This window comes from Entelurus aequoreus, linkage group LG03 (assembly GCF_033978785.1).
Source record: "Entelurus aequoreus isolate RoL-2023_Sb linkage group LG03, RoL_Eaeq_v1.1, whole genome shotgun sequence".
Classification (NCBI taxonomy): Eukaryota; Metazoa; Chordata; class Actinopteri; order Syngnathiformes; family Syngnathidae; genus Entelurus; species Entelurus aequoreus.
The window spans coordinates 75,946,073-75,966,072 of record NC_084733.1 but is presented as its reverse complement, the minus strand read 5'-3'; the positions used below and the strand labels follow the sequence as shown (position 1 = coordinate 75,966,072).

General features: G+C 38.8%; 2 protein-coding genes across 8 annotated transcripts in view; one reads left to right on the top strand and one right to left on the bottom strand.

Annotated features, from left to right (window-relative positions):
• The window catches only part of LOC133646886 (cyclin-dependent kinase inhibitor 1B-like), a 74,208-nt gene that overhangs the window by 10,405 nt on the left and 43,803 nt on the right, over nt 1-20,000 (bottom strand). Inside the window, exon 1 of one of the 2 annotated variants that reach the window (XM_062042776.1) lies at nt 2,244-2,320. The exons of the other annotated variant lie outside the window; for it this stretch is intronic. The gene's annotated coding sequence lies outside the window, so the exon portion shown is untranslated. Of the gene's footprint in view, nt 1-2,243; nt 2,321-20,000 lie in introns of those variants that run through there. 2 annotated transcript variants of the gene reach the window in all.
• si:ch211-272n13.3 (ankyrin repeat domain-containing protein 26) overlaps nt 3,887-20,000 on the top strand; it is a 65,381-nt gene continuing 49,267 nt past the window's right edge. For 3 of the 6 annotated variants that reach the window (XM_062042769.1, XM_062042768.1, XM_062042767.1), the window contains exons 1-13: nt 3,887-4,346; nt 7,006-7,120; nt 7,221-7,394; nt 8,531-8,637; nt 8,722-8,859; nt 8,938-9,098; nt 14,005-14,041; nt 14,124-14,196; nt 14,282-14,333; nt 14,668-15,989; nt 16,158-16,323; nt 19,653-19,696; nt 19,778-19,877. In XM_062042769.1, coding sequence (XP_061898753.1) covers nt 4,147-4,346; nt 7,006-7,120; nt 7,221-7,394; nt 8,531-8,637; nt 8,722-8,859; nt 8,938-9,098; nt 14,005-14,041; nt 14,124-14,196; nt 14,282-14,333; nt 14,668-15,989; nt 16,158-16,323; nt 19,653-19,696; nt 19,778-19,877 — 2,689 coding nt within the window. In that variant the 5' untranslated portion in view covers nt 3,887-4,146. Of the gene's footprint in view, nt 4,347-7,005; nt 7,121-7,220; nt 7,395-8,530; nt 8,638-8,721; nt 8,860-8,937; nt 9,099-14,004; nt 14,042-14,123; nt 14,197-14,281; nt 14,334-14,416; nt 14,578-14,667; nt 15,990-16,157; nt 16,324-19,652; nt 19,697-19,777; nt 19,878-20,000 lie in introns of all 6 variants that reach the window. The other 3 variants (XM_062042772.1, XM_062042771.1, XM_062042770.1) reach the window with 3 other exon arrangements.

The window sequence follows — 20,000 nt, the reverse complement described above, 5'->3', positions numbered from 1 at the left end:
CGTTTAAATCAACTTGATTTGCATATTTAGTCATCGTCACTGCGATGGGAACAGTAGGATTAGCGCATGGGGATATGGCTCCCTCTCGTGGCCAATGTGTGAACAACCTCAATGCCATTTGTTAAAAAGTTCAAGTTAAAGTACCAATGAATGACAATAAAGACCTATCCTATTGTCACAAACACACGAGGTGATTTAACCCCCAATTCCAACCCTTGATGCTGAGTGCCAAGCAGTGAGGTAATGGGTCCCATTTTTTTAGTCCTTGGTATGACTCGGCCGGGGTTTGAGCTCACAACCTACCGATCTCAAGGCGGACACTCTAACCCAGTGGTTCTTAACCTGGGTTCGATCGAACCCTAGGGGTTCGGTGAGTCGGCCTCAGGGGTTCGGCGGAGGTCAAAACACACAGACTCATCGTGTATATAAAAACTTCTTCCTATCGGCGTATTACAGATACGGCAACAGCAGAAGTCAGACTGATTTGCAGGTGTGTAATTTGTTGTGAGTTTAGACCAGGGGTAGGGAACCTGTGGCTCTTTTGATGACTGCATCTGGCTCTCAGATAAATCTTAGCTGACATTACTTAACAGGATAAGTACTGAATAATTCCGCTGGTAATCACAGTGTTAAAAATAAAGTTCAAAATATAAAACATTTTCATGCATTGCAATCCATCCATCCGTTTTCTACCGCACCTGTTCAAGAAGTCGCATTAATGGTAAGAAGTATTTTATTTATTATTGGTTAGCTTCAGAATAACAATGTTATTAAAAAGAATGAGAGACTTATTATACTCTAAAAATGTTGGTCTTACTTAAAAATGCATGCATTTAGTTGTATTCAGTGTTAAAAAAATATATTATATGGCTCTCACGGAAATATATTTTAAAATATTTGGCTTTCATGGCTCTCTGAGCCAAAAAGGTTCCCGACCCCTGGTTTAGACACTGCGTTGGTTTTGTTCTTTGAACAAGGTGATGTTCATGCACGGTTCATTTTGTGCACCAGTAAAAAAACATGGTAACACTTTAGTATGGGGAACATAACTCACCATTAATTAGTTGCCTATTAACATGCAAATTAGTAACATATTGGCTCTTAACCAGTCATTATTAAGTACTTATTAATGCCTTATTCGGCATAGCCTTATTATAACCCTAACCCTCTAACCCTGACCCTAACCCTAACCAAATAACTCTATATTAAGCATTTGTTACTTAGAATATGTTCCCCATACTAAAGTGTTACCAAAAATATATAACTTTGTCTTGAATTTGAAAAAAAAACATTTTATTTTTCACTAAAGAAGTGTTCGGTGAATGTGCATATGAAACTAATGGGGTTCGGTACCTCAAACAAGGTTAAGAACCACTGCTCTAACCACTAGGCCACTGAGTAGGTTACTAGGCCACTGAGTAGGTTAGGATTCCTTGACTTCTGTTAAAATGAAATTAGATTTAAAAAAATACATACTTGCAATGGCATGTAAGTCATGTTTTTTATATTACATCGACAGGGACACTGAAAAGGTATGTTATTGTTTGTGCCATGGCACCATCTTTTGCAACATGTACTTCCTGTTTCGTGCCTTGAACCGGATGTATAACCGTCCATAGCGTTTCTGCTTGAACGGACTCTTCATTCATCACTTCAAGCAACGTTTGTAGGTTTTACAATGTAACTAAAACAATTCATACTTACTAAACTGTGCCGTGTGGGTTGGAGTGTTTTCATGCATATTTCTACGTGCTATCGTAATGTAATAACACCAACGCCGTTAGCATGAGCTAGGGTGTTAGCACGTTTATGAGTGTCTGTGTTAGTTAATTTAAAGTGGCATTCTTTTTGTATTTTTTCAGTTTTGTAACTTCGCCAAAACGTCACCGTGGAGTTATTGAGTCTGTTTGGCTGATCGGCGAGCTAGCTTCCGCAGCTAGTGGGTCCATGACGATGACTTCTGTTTTGCTTGATCGGCCGTTTTACTGCCTTGTGACAGGCACTGTTTGGAAACAATTAAGGTATGTAAATAAATAGTTACAAAATATTTCATACCGGTATATATTGGCGGCTTATAGTTTGGTCAGGCTAATATATGTAAAAATATGTATTTCTTCTCAAATTTGGTGGGTACGGCTTAAATACCGGTCGGTGTGCTCTATAGCCGGGAAAATACGGTATAAATTTGGTATTTGTCATTCATTTATTTTGTGTGTTGTTTCTAATGAATGGCTTACACACACCTCCAGCCGCAACAAACTCTTTTGCCTTTTGATGTGAGGAGGAGGCCTCCAGGCAACAAACACCACAGGTTGGGAGGTCATCCGATCCTGCACCGTTCCACGTGAGACCTGCAAAACTACCGCCTTTCAGGCCGGGGCAACAGTGGGCGCAGACACACCTAGCTGTAAGCGCTCTCCTGAATGGCTTGGCTTCTGTTTCCGAGGTAATGACCCACTCCGCCAAATTATATGCGAGTGTGTACGTATAAGTATCATGTCGTGCAGACAATGGGCTCGGAATACCGAGCTGAGACCCTTTGAGAGCGTGCGCGATGGGACAAGAGAAAAATGCAAAAATGTTCAATTGTAGCTGCAAAATATTATTGCAACATACAGGCATTTTTTAAGGTGATTTGTTCAAGCATTTGTGGCACTAGGTTGTGCAGTTACACAATCATAATTCATAAATATGTTTTTATATTCTTACAAGAAAAGGCCCACAACATATTGTTGGAAAAAAACAAAAGTAAAATGTAAGAAAAAAGAGCAAATATTTGTAATGCAATGTGAAATATATGTTTTTTTTGTACTGATTATTAATAGTAACCTACTTGTTCATCTATAACAGTGGTTCTCAAATGGGGGTACGCGTACCCCTTGGGGTACTTGAAGGTATGCCAAGGGGTATGTGAGATTTTTAAAAAAATATTCTAAAAATAGCAACAATTCAAAAATCCTTTATAAATATATTTATTGAATAATACTTCAACAAAATATGAATGTAAGTTCATAAACTGAACATCAAATCAAGTAGGCTATTCCATTCATTACCATAAACCCAGAGTTTCCCCCATGCCATGATGGTTTGGCCCTCACTAAAATGTCTGTCAAAAAGAACTGTGAAAAGAAATGCAACAATGCAATAATCAATGTTGACAGCTAGATTTTTTTTGGACATGTTCCATACATATTGATGTTAAAGATCTCTTTTTTTGTGAAGAAATGTTTAGAATTAAGTTCATGAATCCAGATGGATCTTTATTACAATCCCCAAAGAGGGCGCTTTAAGTTGATGATTACTTCTATGTGTAGAAATCTTTATTTATAATTGAATCACTTGTTTATTTTTCAACAAGTTTTTAGTTATTTGTATATCTTTTTTTCCAAATAGTTCAACAAAGACCACTACAAATGAGCAATATTTTGCACTGTTATACAATTTAATAGATCAGAAACTGATGACATAGTGCTGTATTTTACTTCTTTATCTCTTTTTTTCAACCAAAAATGCTTTGCTCTGATTAGATGGTACTTGAATTAAAAAAAATGTTCACAGGGGGTACATCACTGAAAAAAGGTTGAGAACCACTGATCTATATCACAAAGCTGACACAAGCAAGACACTTCACCCTTGCTCCTGATGGGTCGTGGTTAGGGCCTTGCATGGCAGCTCCCGCCATCAGTGTGTGAATGTGTGTGTGAATGGGTGAATGTGGAAATAGTTTCAAAGTGCTTTGAGTACCTTGAAGGTAGAAAAGGGCTATACAAGTATAATAACCCATTTATTAGACGGTGTTGATAACGGGTAACACATTCCAGAACACAGGGTGGCGCTGTCGCACCAAAAACCTGGACATCCCGTTGAAGAAGACGGCGCAGATTTGCGCATGCGCCCCAGCCTTTCCATCGCTAAGACGACGCTTGTGGCGGTCTCCTAGGTCCATATGGAACATTCCATACAAACACACAACATTTATACCTTCCGTGGACGCTAAAGTGGCTGAAAATTAATCGGCGTGACTATTTGGCGTCGCCACAACATGTCTTCCACCGGGGACATTTTCCTCCGAGGTAATCCGCTTTGGACGCCTTATTTTGTCAGGGATAGGAGAGCGATTAAGTAGCGGTGCATTGGGTTGGCGCCATGAAGAAATTATTCAGCTTTTCCAAGAGGAAACAGTCCCCATCGGGAACTCCCGACCGAGGGAATGTTCTCCCTGTCGGCTACGAAGTGAAAGAAAAGGACCTGGGAAAGTTGCACAAGGCTGCCTGGAAGGGAGATGTGTCCAAGCTGGAGCATCTTGTCAAAAACAATGATGTCAATCAGGTCGATAAGCAGAATAGGTAAGTCGCTTTTTCAATTCAACCTATATCATATCCATCTGAATTGTTCACATTTATTCTTATTTTGTATAAATTAAGTCTTGTACCCCAGGACTCCCCCCAGATGGCCAACATACCTGTGGCGGTGGGGGCGTGGTCAACATGACACAATTTGCATAATCTGCCATGATGCATATGTTTGCTTTAAAAATGTAAATGTACATTTAAAAACAAATATATGTTATAATTAGAGATGTCCGATAATGGCTTTTTTGCCGATATTCCGATATTGTCCAACTCTTAATTACCGATACCGATATATACAATCGTGGAATTAACACATTATTATGCCTAATTTTGTTGTGATGCCCCGCTGGATGCATTAAACAACGTAACAAGGTTTTCCAAAATAAATCAACTCATTTTTTTGGAAAAAAATGCCAACATGGCACTGCCATATTTATTATTGAAGTCACAAAGTGCATTATTTTTTTTTAACATGCCTCAAAACAGCAGCTTGGAATTTGGGCCATGCTCTCCCTGAGAGAGCATGAGGAGGTTGAGGTGGGCGGGTTGAGGTAGGGGTGGTGGGTAGGGGTTACCGGGGGGGAGGGGTGTATATTGTAGCGTCCCGGAAGAGTTAGTGCTGCAAGGGGTTCTGGGTATTTGTTCTGTTGTGTTTATGTTGTGTTACGGTTTTCGCGTAAAAACAAACCAACTAATTTTTAAGGTGTGGTGGCTTTTATTTTGCCGTGGCGTAGCAAGTAGATGTAGGGGAAACCCTGTACTCAGTCAAATATCCTCTATATGTCGAGCGCTCTGCTGTTAAGAAGGACCTGTTTCCAAAACATGTTAGTCAAAGATCCTCTATATAACAGATAGTATATGTTAAGGACCTACAGCCAATAAATGATTGCCAACAATCCTTTATATGACAACGCTCTACTGTTATAAATGACCTATTGCAACAAATGCTAGTCAAAATCCTCTCTATGCTGAGCGCTCTGCTGTTATTAAGGACATATTGCCAAAAATTCTAGTCAAAGATCCTCTATATGACAGACTGTATCCGTTAAGGACCTACTGCCAATAAATGATTGCCAACGATCCTCTATATGACAAGGACGCTCTACTGTTATTAAGGACCTATTGCCAAAAATGCTAGTCAAAGATCCTCTATATAACAGACTGTATCCGTTTAGGACTTACTGTCAATAAATGATTGCCAACAATCCTCTATATGACAAGGACGCTCTACTGTTATTAAGGACCTATTGCAACAAATGCTAGTCAAAATCCTCTATGTCGAGCGCTCTGCTGTTATTAAGGACATATTACCAAAAATGCTAGTCAAAGATCCTATATAATACAGACGGTATATGCTGTTATTAAGGACCTACTGCCAAAAATGATTGCTAAAGATCCTCTACAGTGTATGACAAGATAGCCTTCTGCTGTTGTTCAGGACAACACATGCTAGTCAAAGATCCTCTACAATCTACATACGTGACAGGAACATGTGCTGTAAAGGACCTACTGGCAACAAATGATTGTCAAAGGTCCTCTATATGACAGTGCTCTGCTGTTTTTTTAGCAATCTGCTGTGCAATCAAGAAAGCCAGATCTAGATATAGCATCGATACCAAGAGTAGTATCTGTATCAGACCAATTCTAAGTGTGATGATATCCATATTCAAGTTTTCTTCCATGTTTCTGCCACAAAAACATTTAGTTATTTGCATTGTGGTTCACAAAAACTGTTTTGTTTCCTTAACATCTTAATTTTTTTAAAATTCTGATTAAAATTATTCACTGATCTAGAAATAGTTTTCAATTGAAAAATAATTAAAGTATTATCAACAATTATTCCTGTGTCTTTACTTGGTATCACATTGATACCAAAATCGGCAGCGTCGCCCACCTCAGCAAAATATTACTCAAGTAAACTTGCATGCAGGTCTGATGTTAGCAGTTAAATATATGGAGGTTCATTTGTGTCTTTATTACAAAAGCTTTGTTTGGACACTAAACTTTTTGCTTTTGATTTTTGTGAAATTAATGTTTTATATTTTGTGAATTAAAAAAAAAAAAAATTTGTGAAATTATTTTTTTTACATCAAATTATACTGACATTTTTATTGAATACACATCTCTGTGAAAAATGTGTTCGATTATTCAGTTTGTTAAATTTCTGTGAATAAACATTTAGTGTAAAAAATTCAGTGCATGAATATTTGTTGCTTCAAAACTCAAAACTCATTTAAATTAAGACTGAAGCAATCGATCCTGTCTCAGAGCCAGCCAAGCAGGGATCAAGTTTGAAGTCACGTGACAAAGCAGGAAAAAGTGATGGTGGTAAGCTACTATACCATAAAAGGTGGTGAGTTTTAAAGCAACAAATAGGGTTATGGTTTAAATTTATTTCGAACAATATGATACATCACAATTTCCATTTTTCTGGAATAAAGTTTTCTGCATTGAATTTTTTTTACACTGAATTTTAAAACGCAAATTTTGCTCACAAATGTATTCATTGAAATTTCTCAGCATGATTTGATGTAAATAAATTCAGATACATTGTCAATTGTGTGGCTATTACATGAACAATTATAAGTGTATGATTTAGGGTGCTGGATTTAAATAATCTTGCATATAAAATTAGTCGAATTTTCTGTTACAGGACAGCACTACACATTGCGTGTGCCAATGGAAATTACGAGGTGGTAAAATTCCTTGTGGAGAAAAAAGCCAAGCTCAATTTATGTGACAATCAAAACAGAACTCCCTTAATGAAGGTAATTCTGCATTTTATACAATTTAACATAATATGCATTTTGATGATCATACATGGCGGCATCCTACTAAATGTGGGTCAATTCTGCTTCATTTTAACAGGCAGTGCAAGGGCAGCATGATGTCATTGTGAACGTCCTGCTGGAAAACCATGCTGAGCCCAACCTGGTGGACATGAATGGCAACACAGCTTTACATTTAGCATCAAGCATCCCCTCCATCTCCATTGTTGATATCCTCCAGAAGCATGACGCTGACATCAACGTCCACAATAAGGTGATTTCTCTCAGAGATTCTTTGCTCTTTTTCCTTAAAGGGGACCTGTGAGGATTTTAGTCTACGCTTTCTTTTGGTCTTGATCATATGGATTTGATATGCTTTGGATAATTTTGGTCCACAGTCACATTTATAACCCACTTTCTGCGTATGTCTGCAAGCTGTTTGCTTGACGAGGCATATACTCCACGCCCCGCCATCTCCAAAAATATCAGAATTTATCTTTTGAAAAGGCACACTGTTAAATACATCTTGAAGACAAACGTTAGCTCTATATTATTTTTCAGACACGGTTAAAAACTTCATAAAAATTATATAGATTCACCAGTCACAACATTAGGTACACTTGCACACTCTGGGATCAATACAGTCAAATTTAAAAAGGCAAATTTTAGCAGCATTTATGTCAATGCATATGGCTTGGTGTTTTTAATTTTTTATTGATAATTATAGAATTTTTTTATGACCTATAGAAAATAAAGACAAAGACAAAAATTTATTGAATGTCAACATTTTTATTTAAAATGTTAACCTTTCTATAATTACAATCCCCTCGGCTTTCAAGAGAGGAAATGTCAACACGAGCATGGAAAACACTCAATGTAAACAAAATTGTAAAATCACATTGAACACTGAACAATAACCTCTTAAAATGAAGGTGCAAAATAAGGAATATGTAAGAAATGCTTAATAAAGTATAACAAAATAGTGCAAAGTGTGAAAATGTAAACACAGAGAAATCTATTTTCCAAAGGTTTAGTGCCAGGAAGTAACAGCTGTGCTCTAAAGGGTGAGTGCGGCTAAGGTGGTGCAGTATAGCGGACTTGTGGTTGAAGAGCGCCTTGCATCATTTATAGACCACATTGGTCTGACTAGGGTCCGTTTTTTTTAAATCCAAAAGCTGCCATACTGTTGAGGTGATACAAAGGTACTACAAAGCGCTTTGACACAATTTCCACATTCACCCATTCATACACATATTCACACACTGATGGCGGGAGCTGCCATGCAAGGTGCTAACCATGACCCATCAGGAGCAAGGGTGAAGTGTCTTGCACAACGATTTGACGCTTTACCATTGATTAACACAAGTGTCATTTTGAGTCTGTTTTTTTTCATGTAATCTCACTTTTAAGGAGGGCCTTTCACCCCTGACGCTGTCAGTCCAAGAAGACCACCTTGATGTGGCGGAGTTTCTGCTGAAGAAAGGCGCTGATGTCAATACTTTTGACAAAGACCAAAGGTGGCGACGAAACAGCGACACACTACCTCTATATTTAAAAAGCGTAAATTGTAAAATGGCTTGTTTGTGTCACTAAACTCTCAGGTCACCATTAATGATCGCAGCTGGCAATGGACAAATCAGCATGGTGCGATTGCTGCTGCAGTTCGACGCAGATATTACACTTGAGGATAGCAAAGGACAATTAGCCGAGGACTACGCAGCGATGGAAAGCCATCATCCGTAAGCTTTTCTCCTTTAGCTAAAACTCAATTCTACTGTCACGCATGAAAGCTCAGAACATGGCCGGTGTCATTGTAGTTGTGCCCTCCTCATTGCCGAGCACTATGCCAAAAGGAACCAGGCGGCCTCCCTGTCTCACCCAGGTCCAAGTAAAAAGAAGACTAAAGCAGAGGGGGGCAATCCTTCCCGAGGCCTCAACACTGGGCTCTCTGTAGGAGGACCAGCCACGGACAAAGATGGTGAGGTCTTATTTTACTGTACTCAAATACAATAAAACCTAAGTATTCATCTGATTAGTTCTCCAATTGAAAGCATGAAGGGTGCAAAAAAGTTTTTTTCATATACAATTAACATTTCAACTTGGTTGGCAGTCTAAAACAAGGTTCCCCGGACTTTTTTCCACCCGGCTTTCCACGTGTGGCAGATAAAAACAGCAAAAAAATGAGCCTTTGGCTAGAATCTGGAACATTAACATTTTATATGTCCATTAATGTGCATTGTCCCATGTACTTTAACAAAAGAGTTGTAATATACATCTATTAACAAGCTTATTAGTGTGTTTAGTGGGACAGGCCAAAGTTAAATCGGAGAAAATGTGGTAGTTTATAAATTAATTAATGTTTCTGTGTGGCCCGGTAGCAAATGCGTCACGGACCAGTGGTTGGGGACCACTGGTCTAAAATGGCTTTTAAAGGTGTCCTATTTTGCAAAGCCAACTTTTCTTACCTGTTGTTACCTGCTTTTGTGCATTTGGGATCTGCATAAGTCCTTAAAATGTGCAATCAAACCATGGAGGCATTGCGGAGATATTTATAAAACAATCTTGCCTTCCTACGTACCTCCGCCAAACAAACTGTTTGGAATTTGCACAACCCATGACGTCAGCGGATTATCCATATATGCTAAAAATGGACCCAAAGTGCTTTGCACAAGTCCGCCATTGTAGTCCGACGATTGTTTTGGAATTTTTCATATTCAACAAAGAATTGTCCTGAGAAAAACTAAGATATTTTCAAGTATTTTTTTGAGTACTCAAATAACATCAGAATACAACGAAGAACGGGTTTTCGCTGCTGCAGAAAGAAGAGCAAGGGAGATCAAGAGAGAGAGACAAGTAACTCTTCCACAACCTTATAGCTTTTGATGAGAGGAAGGCTTGGGGCAAAATATCCTGCCTCATGGGAGGGGACAGAGAAGCGCAAAACACATTTGATCTGATTGTGATATTAGCAAAAACAAGGAATGTTTTGGTTAAACAGTGGGTTAGGGAGTTAACAGCATCAATCCTAGAAGAAACCCATTTGGAGAGAGACGTGACTGTAAAGACAAACGCTTCATAATTTAGTGATCAACCAACATTGGAGCAGTCTTTGTCCTATTCACGGAGGGGGGGTTTGGAGTCGTCTCTAGGAGACTCCAAAAATGCATCAGTGTGTCATAAAAGTGTCTTAACTTAGGACAAAAAACAGACCAGTGTAATGACGACAAAGCAACACACACAAACTCTTAATTTTAGACAAGCGATTACTGAAATATTAATTTTGCCATTACACTCTATCCTCTTGTTTTGGGGAAGACTGGCTTGTACATGCACATACATCCTCCACTGTTGCCATTTCTAATACAAAGTAGCGTATAGTTCGAACTTAAAGGGGAACGTCACTTTCTTTGGAAATGTGTCTGTCATTCACAATCCTTATGTAAGTCAAGAACATATGTATTTCTTTCTTTTATGCATTCGAACTTGTAGATAAACGTTAGTAAAAGTCAGCTAACAATGGAGTCAACGCGAGTGGCTTTATTCCGCCTATAAAGCGCTCTAAAAACATCCAAACACCTACATCAAGGTATTATGTACATTATGTAAGTGTACATGGAATGTAGTAACAGGCACATTCATAATAACATGTAATATTTATGCGTTTTGGTCATTTTAAGCATACAACAGCGCAATAATTTCGCATACCTATCATATCGTTCGCTTTTCTACTACTAAACATTAGGGGTGTAAAAATCGCTATTCTTATTTGTAATGATTTTTAATCGATTAAAAAAAAAAAATCGATTACAATTTATTACATTTTTTTTATTCATCCTGTCCAGCCACTCAGGTAAATCATACTGTTGATGCAGATGATCATATCTGATACTTATTTTGTTGCCTTATTTGTATTTGACTTTATTAAATGTTTGTGTAGAATTTTATTAAACAAAACCTGTTTTCTTTCAAGTATTATAAAAACATATCTATTAGCGGTTTGTCTATTTTATGGAAGAATGTAGCTAATCATAGAACTGGCACCAAATGTTATTAAAAAAGTATTAATTTTGAGTCGAGAATCGGTTTAAATCGAGAACTGATTCTGAATCGAATCGTTACCCCAAGAATCGAATCGGGTGGTGCCCAAAGATTCACAGTCCTACTAATCATGTAAGACTTCATGAGAGGCTAATATAAAACAAACACTTACTGTACAATGTCTGCTCTCGGTGGGCTGCCGACTGACGGGATGTTTATATCTTCCCGTTTATATGAAGAATTAATCATAATCCTCGAAAATGGTTAAAAAAATGGGTGCAAACGAGCGTCATTTTGTGTCTTTCTCATCATCTCCGGGTCTAAGTTAGATGTCAAAGTTGACCAACTTCTCGGTTTATGTCCACAACCTTCTACTATCATGCAGCATTCATGTGACTAACATTTTTAAAGGTGCCATATGTAATCATTTCATGTCAAGTCATCATTAAATGGCCCTGATATGTCAAAAGGCATTAATAAATCATGTTCTTTTGAATACCTTTATAACTGATAACGGTAGTTCAGCCGGGATATTCTCATTTCAAAATTAGATTTACAGCCACAAAATCTTGTTATTGTTTTAATTTCGATGTCCCACCCGCCACCGTTTGACCAATTAAAAAGTCTGTGAGTGTGTCACATCCAGGTTGCCAGTTACGCACCTCCCTCTTCGTCTAGCTACTGCCACTGGTAAAGTTACTAAACATGTCAGACCTTAGTAAATGTAAAAGGCGTCGTTACGATTCGCAACTTATTCATGACAAAGCCAGGAACAAAACAAGGATTTGTATCGGGGATGACTTTGAAAGATGGAGACGAATGAAGGTGGAGAAGATTTTTTCATCTGACGCCAAACTTGCTAATTTCCTCTTTGATAGGTAAGTCAGGCATTTAGGTTATCTTATTACTCGTAATAAATGGAAATGGACATTTCGTATGTGAACTATATTGTCCAATACAGTCTATGACCTTGTCTAACAAAGCTAGTATGTTCCTGCAACAAATGCTTAGTGTCATGCTCAGCTCCTAGTGTAATGCTTATTTAGCATGCTAGCCTGGTCAATGACACATCAACATACAGGCTAACGGGGGAAATATATGCCCGTTAGCCTGCAAAATATATTTTGGACAAATAAAACCTATGTGGATATGGGTAGTGTCAGTGCCTATTTCGTTCTCAATATGCTGATACGCTAAGGAAATGCGTTCCAACATTAGCACAGCTAATTGCAGTTTCTGATACTGTATGTGCATCAGGCACATATGGGGTGGTATTTGCTTGGCACAATATAATGCATTACATGTAATGATTTTCTACTTTGTGTATTGACATGGTAGTAGGCTATATGATTTATGCGTAACGTGGGTTGTCTCATAGAATTGCACTCTGCACTGAAAGATGGTGATGTGCGTACATGGAAGAGAATGCAGTGTGTCAAGTTGGATGCAACATGGAGTTATGCTGAATGAAATGTGGCGGTTATTTTACTGTTGGCCTTGGCTTGCCATCAAAGTAGGCCTATCCGACTAAAATATTGCTGCGTAACTTTACAAATATATTTGCCTATTCGACATCAGTAAAATGTGGCATAATTACTTAGTAAACCATCTTGCAAGAAGCATAAACAAGAGAAACCTACAGCGTAGGACTCGTCGATCGCCATTTGAAGTTCCTTGGAGTAGGATTCAGATTCGGCTGCGTGTCTGGCAACCTCAGTCATGGAGAGTGGGAGGGGACGACAGAATTTTGACTGTGATTGCAGTACCATTTCTGGCCACATTACTACATATGGCACCTTTAACTTGCAGCATGTTCTCCGTCACTTGTGTTTTTAATGGTGTTGGTGTGTTTTTGGTCATGGGTCATTTCTATGGATTTATTCCACTTCACCTGGAGTATTTTGGATGTCGTTGGCCGTGTTTTGACACTAAATACTAGGGGTGTGGGAAAAAATCGATTCGAATTCGAATCGCGATTCTCACGTTGTGCGATTCAGAATCGATTCTCATTTTTAAAAAATCTATTTTTTTTATTGATAATTTTTTTCATTTATTTAAAATTATTTTTTATTTTTTTTAATTAATCAATCTAACAAAATAATACACAGCAATACCATAACAATGCAATCCAATTCCAAAACCAAACCCGACCCAGCAACACTCAGAACAGCAATAAACAGAGCAATTGAGAGGACACACAAACATGACACAGAACAATCCAAAAGTAGTGAAACAAAAATGAATATTATCAACAACATTATCAATATTAGTAACAATTTCAACATAGCAGTGATTAAAAATCCCTCATTGACATTATCATTAGACATTTATATAAAAAAAAACAATAAAAAAGAACAATAGTGTGACAGTGGCTTACACTTGCATTGCATCTCATAAGCTTGACAACACACTGTGTCCAATATTTTCACAAAGATAAAATAAGTCATATTTTTGGTTCATTTAATAGTTAAAACAAATTTACATTATTGCAATCAGTTGATAAAACATTGTCCTTTACAATTATAAAAGCTTTTTACAAAAATCTACTACTCTGCTTGCATGTCAGCAGACTGGGGTAGATCCTGCTGAAATCCTATTTATTGAATAAATAGAGAATCGTTTTGAATCTGGAAAAAATCGTTTTTGAATTGAGAATTGTGTTGAATTGAAAAAAAAATAGATTTTGAATCAAATCGTGACCCAAGAATCGATATTGAATCGAATTGTGGGACACCCAAAGATTCGCAGCCCTACTAAATACTGTCTTATATTCGAGCCAAGACGTTAGCAAGGGCTTTTAAAATGTATGTATTTATTTTTAAGAGGTTCCTGTTGTATCGTTTCAGATTTCGAGGACAATTCTCAGGCTGAGTCACTAAGCCGGTAAATTCACGCTGTTGTTTTCTCATCAATACCTACTACACTCCATTAGTGATTGACTGCTTTGTTCCTGTCGGGTTTTAAGTATCTCCAAAAAAGGCGGCACCGAAGAATGGGCTTCCTCTGAGGATGACTGTGAATCACTCGTAGTGGAAAAGGTCGGTCGAGTCAAAGTTTATCAGTGCACCTGTCATTTTCGATTTACCAACTTGACATTGCAAATAAGTTGCTTGTTTTTTTCAGACCCCACCAAAGATGAACCTCAGGAAAATGCTTGAATCCCAACGAGGACAAGGTACTTGTCCATATAATCGTCTTGGTGACCCTCCCTTAGCTTCATTGTTGTTTTTATTGTAATTGTTCTTATAACCTTCGTAGCCTTTGCAGTGCTTGACAAATCCGTGAGTGGTTCAGAATCTGAGAGTGACAATAGCGCCCCGAGAGTCGCAAGCAGTAAACCCCCAGTAGAACCCTCACCTCTTCCTTTCCTTTCCCAAGCCTCCCAGATGACCTCTACCCCTCTCCCAACCTACTCAAAGGTAACATGTCTGTTTGTTTTTCTATCGCTTTCCTTTGACATCATTCCTCTTTTTTTTTACCTCTCTTTCTAAATATTTAAAAACAAGCAGAGCATCTTTCCAGCAAAGGTCATCCATTAGAGCAGCTCTCAGAAAGTCAGTCCAGTTCGGAATCTGAGGCCCAAAGCTCGCAAGACGAAAGCTCTGAGGAAGAAGAAGATGAGGAAGATGACGAGGAGGAAGAAGAGGAAGATGATGAGGAGAGTGAAGAGATGGAAGACGAAGAAGAAGAAGAGGATGATGACTCTCGTTTGGCTTCAGTTCAGTCGAACTCATCTTCTATAGAAGATAGGCAAAATCCGTCTCCTCCAGAAGTGAGTGCTGGTGGAAGAAAAGCTCAGAACGTACACAATCTAGAAACCACGAACAGCAATGATCCTTGTCTTTGTACGGATGAGCCTCAGGAAAACTCAGCAGCTGTAAAACCATGTCCTCAAACACTGCGTCCGTTAGACGTCGACCAGGATTGTGTCGTGTCGGCCGTGAGAGTCGAGTCCAAATATTCAGACGAGGACGCCAGCATGGGGAGGGAATTCAAGTCGACGCCAAGTGAAGAGATCGTTCGGACAGTTCTCGCTGCACTAGCACCTGCCAGTCAAAGAAACGTGGTACCTCAGGAAGCGAGGGCTTCTGATAGTGAGGATGGGGGCTCAAATAAAGAAGGGTTCAAAGCAGAACAACGTAGGTCGTCATGGGGCTCCTCCTTAGAGGAATCTGACGGCTCAGCAAAAGATCCCGCAAGGGAGACATCGCGTTCAAATTGTGGTGGTAGCTCACCACAAAAAACGACCAACAATGAACAGAAACCACCCGAGAGTAGACCGCCTACAGCGGGTGACGAAGACTCCGATTGGGATTCTCCGTCTGAAAACGACAGTCCACCAGCTGCTGGAGGAAATATAAAAGTGACCGAGTCCCTGGAAAATGAGGATGCCAACGATACTGGAAACACACTCTCTAAGGGCCAACAAGCTAGCAAGAGTAGCTGTGCTGATAATGACTGTGTGCATCTGCTAATAAGGACACGCCCATCTACACCCAGCAGTTTGAGACCTCAAAGTCCAGCAGATAAAATGGTGGAGGAAGTAAGTCCCTCCGAATTTCCAAAGATAGCCATCGCAGCAGAAGAAAAGTGTATCACCGAGGATGGAGCTACGAATCCTCAGACAGAAGAGTCCTCAAACAAAGTAATAGATGAAGAGAGTCCGCCCGTTGATGTCGACGTCGTCGTTGGTCGTCGTCATTCACATGAGAGCGTCTTTTCTGAAGCGTTGCCCCACACAGACATTGACGATGTTGATTTGGACTCGCCAGATGAGGTAGAGAGCTTGATGCATCCAGGCGATAGACACATTGAAGGTGTCGACAACCAGGTACAACTAGTTAAGGACTATTAGGTAGTGGTGTGGCTGCTTCTTTCTCTTTTATCACCTTGGACTTTTCTGCTATGGGTGTCTGGATTCGTCACTTTTTCCTCACATTGTTTTCCCAGTCCGTTAACCGCCTGTTACGTTATTTCATCAGCACATGTTTCTATGCAGGCACAGGAATCCAGTGATGCTGAGAGTGAGGATAGCGACAATGAAGAGGATGGGGAGGAGGAGGAGGAAGAACAGGAGGAAGAAGAGGATTTATCAGGTGATGAGTCTGAAGAAAGCAGTGGTCTCCAGCATGGCACGCCAGGTGTTCCTAAAGACATGAAAAAAGGTAACGCATGCAACTAGAGGTGTCAAAAAAAAAAAAAAAGTCTATTTAATTGTGATTCTTACTTGTAACGACTCTTGATTGATATAAAAAAAATCAAAAATACATTTTTAAAAATGTTTATTTCTTTTAATCTGTTCTGTCAAGCCACTCAGGCAAAGCATGTTGTTGATGTAGATCCCCATATCTGCTGTACAGATTTACTTTAGAAAAGAGAAGTGTTGGATACTTCTCTTGTTGCCTTAATTGTATTTGACTTTATTTAATGTTTGGGTAGAATTTTATCAAACAAAAACACGTTTCTTTTAAGTAATATATAAATTTAATTTATTTTATAAAGGAATGTAGTTAATCATAGAACTGGCACCCAATGTTATTAAAAAAGTATTGATTTTGAATCGAGAATTGTTCTAAATCAAAGATCGATTCTGAATCGAATCATTACCCCCAAGAATCGAATTGAATCGTGTGGTGCTCAAAGATTCACAGCCCTATTGAGTACCGCCTCCAACTTTCAACAAGCATCTTAATATATCATCTCCAATACTATCAAAAGAAAACTTATATATTTTCCAGTAGTCAGTGTACAGATTTGATAGCAGTAAGGATTTACTATACAGTGGAAACTTCCAAATTTGGAAATTTTCTAACTTAATTGGTTCTTGAACAGGGTTCGAAAATGTAAAAGTTTTTATGGTGGAGCAAATTTCTCCATAAGAAACAATGTAAATATGAATGATGGGTTCTAGTCCATGTTTTACTTGAGGTTGTTATACATTACTGTCTAACAACATTAAACATACATAACAAGGAGGTGATGAATCAACTATCTCTTTATTAGCAAGCCAAAATGACGACGACGACAAGCTGCTGTCCTTTGTATGCGCTGCTCTGCCAACACGCATAACAAAGTCTCTTTGGTGCCCTCACAAACGATCTGAAATCACAAAAATCCTAAACTTTGACTACCATATTGCTACATATTGGGGACGGCGTGGCGAAGTTGGTAGAGTGGCTGTGCCATCAATCGGAGTGTTGCTGGTTACTGGGGTTCAATTCCCACCTTCTACCTTCCTAGTCACGTCCGTTGTGTCCTTGGGCAAGACACTTCACCCTTTGCCTCTGATGGCTGCTGGTTAGCGCCTTGCATGGCAGCTCCCGCCATCAGTGTGTGAATGTGTGTGTGAATGGGTAAATGTGGAAATACTGTCAAAGCGCTTTGAGTACCTTGAAGGTAGAAAAGCGTTATACAAGTATAACCCATTTATCATTTATTATCATTTAATTATGAACATTTTAATAAAGGAGCCAATAGAGGGAAAGAAGGGAGGGTCTTCGCGTATGCGTGTGTGCTTTGGAAGAGGCGCCACTGAACGAAAGTTTGTTCTATCCTTCGCTGTGAAATAAGTCTGCTTAGGCATATTTTTCCAGAAATGTCTGTTCTCATCACAATTAAAAATGTGCTGTGGAATGAAGATAATGTCTTTATAATAGGAGCAGGCACAAAATGGCTGGCAGCGGGACACAAAATTAATAAATTAAGCGTTCATACACAGAGACAATGGTTTGCAATTTCGCACACAGTTATATTTGGCACAATCTAAAAGTTCGTAAATCAAGGTTGAACTGTACACTGAAAAGTCAACTCACAGAAATTACTGTATAAATATCTGGCTACACCAAGTGCGTAGCAAGATAATTGTGTCTTGTCTACAGTCCAGCATGGTGGTGATAGCCGGTGGTGTTGTGATGGTCGTGGTCTAAGGCTGCATGAGTGCTGGCGGAGTTGCGATTTGTTTAGGGAAACAAGAATTTCCGACATGTATTATGTGACAACATGTACAAAACCCAAAACCAGTGAAGTTGGCACGTTGTGTAAATCGTAAATAAAAACAGAATACAATGATTTGCAAATCCTTTTCAACCTATATTCAATTGAAAAGACTGCAAAGACAAAATACTTAACGTTCGAGCTGGCAAACTTTGTTATTTTTTGCAAATATTAGCTCATTTGGAATTTGATGCCTGCAACATGTTTCAAAAAAACTGGCACAAGTGGCAAAAAGACTGAGAAAGTTTGGAACATCCTACAGGTGAACAGGCTAATTGGGAACAGGTGGATGCCATGATTGGGTATAAAGGCAGCTTCCATGAAATGCTCAAGTCATTCACAAACAAGGATAGGGCAAGGGTCACCACTTTGTGAACAAATGTGTGAGCAAATTGTCCAATAGTTTCAAAACAACCTTTCTCAACAAGCTATCGCAAGGAATTTAGGGATTTCACCATCATCAAATGGTTCAGAGAATCTGGAGAAATCACTGCACATAAGCGGCAATGTCAGTGAACTTCGATCCCTCAGGCGGTATTGTATCAAAAACCGACATCAGTGTGTAAAGGTTATCACCACATAGGCTCAGGAACACTTTAGAAAATCACTGTCAGTAACTACAGTTCGTCGCTACATCTGTAAGTGCAATTTAAAACTCTACTATGTAAAGCGAAAGCCATTCATCAGCAACACCTTCGCTTGGCCTGAGCTCATCTAAGATGGACTGATGCAAAGTGTTCTGTGGTCTGATGAGTCCACATTTCAAATGGTTTTTGGAAACTGTGGACGTCGTGTCCGCCGTAACAAATAGGAAAAGAATCATCCGGATTGTTATAGATGCAAAGTTTAAAAGCCAGCATCTGTGATGGTATGGGGGTGTATTAGTGTCCAAGGCATGGGTAACTTACACATCTGTGAAGGCACCATTAATGCTGAAAGGTACATACAGGTTTTGGAGCAACATATGTTGCCATCCAAGCAACGTCTTTTTCATGGACGCCCCTGCTTATTTCAGCAAGACAATGCCAAGCCACATTCTGCACGTTTTACAACAGCGTGGCTTCGTAGTAAAAGAGTGCGGGTACTAGACTGGCCTGCCTGTAGTCCAGACCTGTCTCCCATTAAAAATGTGTGGCGCATTATGAAGCCTAAAATACCACAACGGAGACTTAAGCTGTACATCAATCAAAATAACCGTGATTATTATTTGTGCCATAATCGTCCAACCTTAATATTAATTGAATTCTTAAAAAGTTTTTAAAAAAACAGTTGAAGAAATTTCTATATTCTATAGATTCACACAATTTCTTCATAATTCTGATAACCTTAGTGCAACTAATAAAACACCAAATTGAATATCTTGTAAAATTATAAAAAACATTCAAAATGTTTAATATTGTATATATTGGTTCAAGCTCTAATTATTAATGATATTGTATAATACAAATCTGCAACTCCCATTATATTTAATATTTGACAAATATGAATGTGATTTATACAGTTTTGGGCCTAGAGAAGGAAGACGAAGATTCTTGGGATTCCGAGGTTGAGTTAAAAAACACACATTGGTATTTTGTTGCATCAGAAATTGTGTGTGCACAACATATTTTATCTTTTTAATACCAGCATGAAGACCACAGTGAAGACAACCACAGTGAAGACAAACTAAGCGTGAAAGCAGAGAATCAAGATGAGACACCTGCCATTGGAGACACATTAGAAGAAGGTAAGTTATCACTTTTAAGATTTGTTTTTTTTTTATTGCATTTGAATCATTTCGTGCTGCAGAAACGGGAGGTAAATACGGGAGGTTCGGCACACTGACCACGGAAATCACTGAAAACAACCA